Genomic DNA, 8,815 nt, shown 5'->3' on the forward strand with positions numbered 1-8,815 from the left:
GTGCCCGCTTCAGATTGTCATGTACGATTCCCCATATGTGAAACAGAGATGCCCTAAGGTCTGTGGCGTATTGTAACAGGGGTTTTCTTTCCTCCTCCTCCTCCTCCCACTGTTCGGCTGCCATGTCAAGGAGGGTCCTGGGTTTCCGCCCGAAAAGTATTTCAAAGGGTGAATACCCCGTGGATGTCTGTTCATGGGATCGTATGGCAGAGAGAACGAGAGGTAGCTGGCGGTCCCAATCCCTCCCTGTTTCAGAGATGACCTTGCGGAGGAGGTGTTTGATGGTTTTGTTATACCTCTCCACAAGGCCATCGGTTTGGGGGTGGTATACAGATGTGCGTAGTCTCTTGATCCCCAGGATATGACAGATTTGGGACATCAAACGGGACATGAATGGGGTGCCCTGGTCGGTGAGGATTTCGGAAGGGAACCCCACCCGGGAAAACAACGTGATCATGGCTTGGGCAACCGCCTGGGTGGTCATGGTGGATAAGGGAAACGCCTCAGGGTACCTGCTGGCATGGTCTACTATAACCAGGATATAGCGGTGTCCCCGAGCTGATGGAGTTAAGGGGCCTACTAGGTCCATGCCCACTCTCTTAAAAGGGACATCAATGATGGGTAATGGATGCAGTGGGGCTTTCGCGGGGGCTTCGGGGCAAGTATATTGGCATCGAACACAGGCAGCGCAGTGTCTGACTACATCCCGGTACACACCAGGCCAGAAGAAGCGCTCCAGAAGGTATTTCAAGGTTTTTTCCCTACCATAGTGACCCCCCCCATCTTGTTATGTGCGAGTAAAAGGACGTGCTCACGGTATGCATTTGGGACGAGTAATTGTGTCTTTGTCAGGGGTCCCTCCTTCACCCCTCGATACAATAGTCCACGTTTTACGAAAAAGTGAGGTCCTACCTGTCCGGGCGTTGTGTCTTGTGCTTGTGCCCAGGCATGCTTGAGTGCGCTATCTTCTCTTTGGGCCGTTCGGAAACTGCACGGCTGTGATGGACTGGCGTCTGTGAGGGAGAGAGGAAAAGCGTGACGTGATAACGAGGCCCGTGTGTACTCCCTTTTCCCCTCCCTTTTCTCTCTTTTGCTTTTCTTGTCCCTGTTTTGTGGCGTCTCCAACTCTTCCTCTCTGTACGGGGCTTCCTGTAACCATGCCGGTGTTTGTGTCTTTAGGCTCTCCATGTATTGGTGGAACTTAGGATGGTCTGTCCCTATTATAACCGCCTCAGGTAAGGAGGGAATGATACCTACATTCCTTAAATGAGGGTCGTTGTCGACCTCTAGTAGGACTTTTGCCACTGGATAAGTTTTAGTGTCCCCATGGACGCATGTCACCCTGACTTGTTCGGTTGCTTGTATTTGGGGTTTAAAAATCAAAGAGCTATCTACTACTGTCACATGACACCCGGTGTCGAGTAAAGCTTGCTTCTTTTTCCCGTTAATGAAAATCTCCTTTTTATATTTGATGGGGTCGGAGTTGGCTACCAAAACCCTACCGCGGCTATAGCCCACCTCCATGGGTTCAGGTACAGGGGTACGGTGGGGACACTGTCTAGCGATATGCCCCCACTCTGCACAGTTGTAACACTGTGGGGCTTGACCACCGGGTCCTACTGTATGGGGTTGTCGGGGAACAAACAGGGGGCTTATAGGAGGCCTGCTGTCCGAGCGACTGGTACCCTTCTGGAGCGTAGGCAACTGCGGACGTAGGGCATTGGAAGGGCTCTGGTAGCGGGCTGTACTGAATTTAAAGTCAGGGGCCCTATGGAAAGCACAAGCAAGATCCACCGCCGATGCGGATGTGAGCATCGGGTGTTGCTTGATCCAGGACCTGGTGCTCGGTGGTAATGCATCTAAAAATTGTTCCAGGTAGATTTTTTCTACCACCTTGTCCAGGGTTGACGTGTGTGGAGTTAACCACCTATGTCCCAAGTCCCGTATCCGAAAATACAACGCTCGGGGGTTTTCTCCTACTGACAATTTCTCCCTCCGGAATTTATTTCGGTAGTGTTCCTGATCACAACCCATCCGTTCGAGTATGGCCTTCTTTACATCCACATAGGGGGTTGTACCGGTGGGATTGGCGGATTGGTATGCGGCCTGTAGTTCTCCGGAGAGCAGGGGAGCTATGTATTGGCCCCATCTTTCCTGAGGCCAGGCCGCTGTGGTAGCCACTCTCTCGAAGTTCAAAAAGAAAAAGTCAGGGTCTTCTCCTGTTTGATATTTTTGTAGCACCGTCCCTGGGACGTTTGGACGGACCTGGGTGTTGACGATCGCGTCAGTTAGCCGTAAAATGGCGGTATCTTGGACCTGTTGGTTTGTGGCGATGAGTGTGGCCTGGTCCTTTAAAGCACCCTGCAGGGATTCTCGCTCTACTCGAGCGGCTTGGATCTGTTGTTCTAACACCAGTTGCAGGTGTCTTTGGCCTTCGGCCAACTGGGATATGACGTTCTCCATGGGCACGGGTTGTTTCATGAGGCGACACGGTTTGTTTAAGAAAAAGGAAAAACAAAGGAGAATCCCACTTCTGACACCACTTGTAATAGCCCGGTGGGCCGAGCGGCCGGGCCGCGATGACTAACTTGGGGAAAAGTGGGTGGCTTGTCAGAAAAACGACAGAAACAAATAAAGTGTTGGTTTAAAGAAGTGGCTGCTTCTTTTAATTTCTTTGCTTTCTCAAGTGCTGTGTTAAAGTACACACGTAGTTTGTAAACGAGTAGAGGAGGCAGAACACCAGAAGGTACTTGTCCCGTGCAGGCCAAAGTCTTCCCTTGCGAAGTCCGTCAGCTGTTCTCTTCTCTGGCTGCTCGTGGAGGATTCCGGGCCTCAGAGACATGTAAAATAACAAATGCACGGGGTTACTGGTTTGTTCATGCGCTAGTCTGCTCGTGTGCCACCGTCACCAGGGATTGTGGTTCTAACGGGTTTTAAAGTGACTAAAAGGGTAACCGGTCTAAGTGGGCTGGGTGCTGTTAGGTCAACGAAAGGAGCCTTGGTCAGTAGCGGCAAAGACTTCACCTCCAACCCTCTTGTGCCCCGTTCACATCCCCATGCAGCCCTGCCCAGCCCACCACCACAGCGAACCCCGAGCGGTCACTTGCCTTGAGCCACGACCCAGGAACTGGGCCGCGGCGCTGGGACCTTGAGTGTCCTCAGTCGTAACTATAACTACCTACTGGTGACCGCCAGTGTGCAGTATGCATATTTACGTCATAGTGAGTGTTGCCGTACATGGAAAATTTTGGGGTGATCCATCAAGTGGGGGCAGAGGAAAAAGGGGGCTAAACAAAAGTGTGTTTCCTATGTTAATTCCCATAGGCATTTTAGACACGACCGCATCCCGAATCTCTGGACAGAATTACACCAGATTTGGCAGAAGCTAGCCTTTGGTCCACAGGTTGTGCTATTTGATATGTGGTGTAAATCCATTCAGTAGTTGTTGAGAAAAAATAAGTAACAACATCTGCACTGGCGGCTAATTCGTGACAATTTTGTGGTTAATCGCGAATGTGCATGCCAACAGGAATGCATTGATTGGCTGGCCGCAACCTGAGGAGAGGTTTGCGGCTGCCATTTTACCTCACTGGAATAGTCTCTGGAGCTTAAACCAAATGGCAGAACTTGGTATATGGGGTCAGGTTGGATGTGTCCTGATCCCATGGGAGGCATATAAGCATCTGCACATGTGTATAATATGTCACTAAACAGGTTTTATTTTTCACTTGCAATATTCGCAAATTTATCACGACCACCACTATAGTTCCCCATGTAACATTGCGAAAAATTGACAAATATCAGCAAAAGACCTTTTTTAAAAAGTAAACATTCACAGGCTCAATCTGACAATGAGGCACTCACTCATAGATGCAGTTAGAGAGTAATACACCCAGTAAAAATCCGAGTCATACACTCATTCACCCAGTCATAGATCTACTAATACGCTTATGCACCCACTCACAGACCCACTCAGGAACTCATCCATCCAGTCACAGACCTACTTTGAGAGTCACACACCCACTCACAAACCTGTGCACCCACTCATGGACCCACTCAGACACTCATCATGCACCCCCACTAAGAGACTCATGCACCCATTCACAGACCCACTCAGAGACTCATGCACCCACTCACAGACTCACTCAGACACTCATGCACCCACTCACGGCCCCACAGAGAGACTCATGCACCCACTCTGATATCCACAGAGATACTCACCCATCCACTTACAGATGTTCTTAGAGACTCATGGACCCACTTCCAGACCCAATCAGACATTGTCACACCCAGTCACAGAACCACTCAGACACTTATACACCCAGTCAAAGACCCTCTCAGACACTCATGCATCCACTGACTGGCAGTGATATTCACTCATAGACACAGTCAGACACTCATGCACCAACTCATAGATCCACTCAGACACTAATGCGCCCAGTCACAGAACAACTCAGACACTCATGCACCCAGTCACAGACCCACTCAAAGACCAGTCCACAAATTCACAGACCCACTCAGACAGTCATGCAGGTACTCACAGACCATCTCAGATGCTCATACACCCTGTCAGAGACACAGTCAGGAATGTATCTACCCACTGATAACCACACAGAGGCCCATGTATCCATTCACAGATCTACTCAGACACTTATGCACACACTCACAGACCCAAAGCGAGACTCATTCAGCCACTCAGAGATCCACTCTGATACTAACACAGTCACTCAAAGACCCACTCAAAGAGCCATGTACCCAGACACTCATGCACCCATTCGCAGACTCACTCAGAGATGTATCCACCCAGTCACAGACCCAATCGGACAGTCATGCAGCTACTAACAGACCCACTCAGATACTGATGCACCCACTCACAGACTTACTCAGAGACTCAGGAACCCACTCACAGCCCTACTCACAGACCTAGTCAGATAGTCTTGCATCCACTCACAGACCCACTCAGTCACTAAAGCACCCACTCAGACACTCATCCACCCAATCACAGACCCACTCATACATTCATGCACCAACTCACAGACCTACTCAGAATTCATGCACCCATTCACAGACCCACTCAGATAGGCATGCACCCACTCTGAAGCATATGCACTCACTCACAGATGCACTCAGACACTCACCTACAGTTTCATAGAACCAATGGAACTCTCACAGGCCCTCAAAGCTTCTGAGACAGTTATGCAGGTACTAACAGACCCACTCAAAGTCTCATACATGCACTCACAGACACACTCAGAGACTCATACATGTTTTTATAGAGTTACTTAGATAGTGATGTATCTAGTGTGATGCTTAGAATTACATTAGTGACTATTGAATTTCTTCTTTTGTTTTGTGTATCGTGACAAATTCACCAAAATCACGATGTTGTCTAGAATATCTAAAAAAAAATTCAAATATATATGTTTATTGAGAAAATGAACAACATTTTGGGCAATAGGATAGCTCGAAGAAGTGCCTTTGTGTTCATTATGTGTGTATGAGAGCTACATATAAGAGTGGATGCAGAGTTTCAGGTTGCTGAGAAATATCCTGCTGTATTCCTCGGTGAAGTGAAATCCATCACTTCTATAGATTCCATGCATGTCAAAACCCAGGTTGGTTATTGTTGTAGATAGAGCCTATGTGATGGTCTCTGAGAAATGCAGAAACAGTTTTATTAACTTGTCTCCTGGCTTTGTCAATCAGGGGTCAGAATTGATTAGGCTACACCATTTTTGCCTCTGGCAGATATTGGAACACACCAAGGCAGTGTAAGGGAAAAGTATCATTAATTGTGCAAAGGTATCCTTCATTACGATTTCCAGTCCTACCCCAGTCAGTGTGCCTAGGTCATTGCTACCATAGTGCATGATCATGATGTGAGGGGGTTGGGAATCTTCAATGTTTTGCACCAAAGGCAGCTATTGATAACACTTTTACCCGCTGTAGCCAATCCAACTAATTTCCACATTATACAAACTCTAGTTCCTGTCAGTACCACTCTTTCCAGCAGCATCTGTAGACCAAAACAGATAGCTGTGTCCCACAATCCACACTCTAACCATTTTGAAGTGAAGCAACAGTAACAGACTGGAGAAGGCTGGAGCTGAATGACACAGTTTGGAAAATGAAAGGCAGTTAAAATGGAGGTGTGCTCCTGGTTCAAAAAAACACATAGCTGATTGGATGCTGTGAATATGGAGGTGAATAAAATTAGGTAGTGTCTTGAAAGCTTAAGTAACTAGATATATGATTGGCTGCGGTACAAAATAAAAAAAGTGTTATGTAGACTTGGATATGCTTTTTATTCTGTAGAGTAAACCGCATATGCTTCTGCTAATTTTGTAACTAATATGGCCCTTCTAGAATGTGCTGCAAACTTGTGACCTACTAGTTCTAGTGGGTTGCTATAGAGACTGTGCTAACAGTGGTTTGGGGGAAGAGTTTTAAAGAGAGAGCTTTCTGTGTTAAGAAATTAGTGGTATTTAGACGCATTGTTGTGTAATAAGGGTTACAGTTCCTAATTAGGACTTTCTAATGAAGTGCACTGTATTTTAAAATCATAAAACTAGCAAGGCTTTTGGACTCCCGTTTTTTTTCACAAATTCATCGCAGCAATATCAAATAAGTTGCAAATGAGCAGATATACCCTACCAAATTGGGCTTCTTTATAAAAATACACAAAAGGGTTAACACATAGTAACCATTCAGAAGTGGAGTTACAAAACAAAACAATTAAAGATATGAAGTTATTTGCTGCCTTCTGAACTATCAGAGAGTGCAAAGCTGAAAAGGTTGCCATTAATGGTTGCTTTGTATGAGAATGGTGTGCCATTCTCATGCGCAGTTTTCACAGTTGCTGAGAGTACTGAAACTATCTAATTAGTGCCAAAAAACAGTTTCACTAACAAATTGAATTTTCAGGTATGTGAAGTTCAATCAGTCAATCAGTGAATAGTGAAGCGTGCTACTCACCCGTGAGGGTCTCAAGGCGCTGGGGGGGGGGGGGGGGGGGCAGCTCCGGTCAGTCGAAGAGACAGTTCTTGAGGGTCTTCCTGAAGATGTACAGAGAGGGTGCGAGTCAGATGTTGACCAGGAGTTTGTTCCAGGTCTTTGCTGCGATGTAGGAAAAGGCTCTTCTACCTGTTCTAGCTCTGCAGATGTGCAAGGTTTCAGCAAGGGCGAGGATGGCGGATCAGAGGTTTCTCTTGGATGCATGGAAGGCGATTCTTTAATTGAGATAGTGGGGTCCGATGTTGTGGAGGCATTTGTATGTGTGGGTGAGTATCTTGAAGGTTACTCTGTTCTTGATGGGGAGCCAGTGGAGGTTTTGCAGGTGTAGGGTAATGTGTTCATGTCGAGGGATGCCGAGGACGAGTCTAGCTGTGGTGTTCTGTGTGGTCTGGAGCTTGCGGAGCAGAGATTTGTTGATCATGGTGTAGAGGGCGTTTCTGGAGCCTAATCTGCTGGTTATGAGTGCGTGGGTGAGGGTCTTTCTTGATTCGGTGGGATCCATTTGAAGGTCTTGTGAAGGATGCAGAGGGTGTTGAAGCAGGTGGAGGTGATGAAGTTGATCTGTCGGGTCATGGAGGGGGAGAAGTTGAGTGTGATGTTGAGGTGCCAGGCATGGTCCATGGATGTGGAAGGGCTGCTAAGGGTGGTGGGCCACCAGGTGTTGTCCCATGCAGAAGAGGAGGGTCCAAGGATGCAGACTACTGTCTTTTCTGAGTTGAGCTTCAGGCAGCTGCTGCTCATCCTGGTTTCAACGTCCTTCAATCCTTTCTGGAGCTGAGTCTGATGGTGAGGGGGTCCTTTGTGAGGGAGAGGATGAGCTGGGTGTCGTCAGTGTAGGATACTATGCTGAGTCTGTGTTGTCTGATGATGGTAGCGAGGGGACCATGTAGATGTTGAAGAGCGTGGGGCTGAGCGATGATCATTGGGGTACTCAGCAGCTGATCTTTGTGGGTTCGGAGGGAAAGGGAGGAATGAGGAAGTTCATTGTATTTTGGGAAAAAAAGTTGATTGAAAACATATATATGTGAGGTTCATAAACGTGAGTATGAAATGTGTAGAACAACTTTGGTATTTATGAGATGATGTATAAGTGATAGTGTGAGTGTTTTTTTATATTTATGAATAGGTGAGTAACATATTTGGAAGTGTGAGAGTACGTAACAGTTTGTGTGAGGTGCGGTGTGAGGTGCAGAGTAGCTCAGAGAGAAGTTTGTTTAGAATGTGTTGCCCAGGAACTCAATATTACACATTTCTTGTTTTACTACAAGGTGTAATTCCTACAAAAAGATATGGCTGCTAAGGATACATTTATAGTTAACAATGAATTTGAAAATCTGCAAGGTTTTACTTATCTGTACATGATGTACTGCTCTCAAAGAATGTTTTTCTTGGAACTCTGGGAGTTGTAGTTCTACTTATTACAATTTAAAAGAGGACTACAAGTATCAGTATTGAAAGGAAGAAACATGCACTGTAGGTGTACATTATGTGTGACCTTGTGATCTTTGAGAGCCATGTATTATTGACACTTTAGAGTAGGAATTGATCAATTGTGGAAGAGTTCTGCATGTTGCTAGATAGTAAAACATGTCCTTTATACTAATACTGGGTTATATTTGTAGTATGAAAATGCTAGGCATTATTAAAGATGCACTGTTTAAATATGGACCATGTCTTCTAGTGCATACTAAGTGTGTGCATTCTCACTGCCAGGTGTAGTTGCCATGTAAAATTTCTTTAGCAAGTGTTTATTCTATGGTGAAGTGCACATAAGTAATGTGTCATATACACTGTAGGCATG

General features: G+C 46.4%; 1 protein-coding gene across 1 annotated transcript; it reads right to left on the bottom strand.

Moving 5' to 3' along the window:
* Positions 1-747: 747 nt before the first annotated feature.
* On the bottom strand, positions 748-2,481 carry LOC146776008 (uncharacterized). Its single transcript, XM_085637086.1, has one exon. It carries the CDS (start codon positions 2,479-2,481, stop codon positions 748-750), a length of 1,734 nt encoding a protein of 577 aa, XP_085493212.1.
* Positions 2,482-8,815: the final 6,334 nt, after the last annotated feature.

This window comes from Triturus cristatus, chromosome 12, assembly GCF_964204655.1.
Source record: "Triturus cristatus chromosome 12, aTriCri1.1, whole genome shotgun sequence".
In the NCBI taxonomy this organism is placed as follows: Eukaryota; Metazoa; Chordata; class Amphibia; order Caudata; family Salamandridae; genus Triturus; species Triturus cristatus.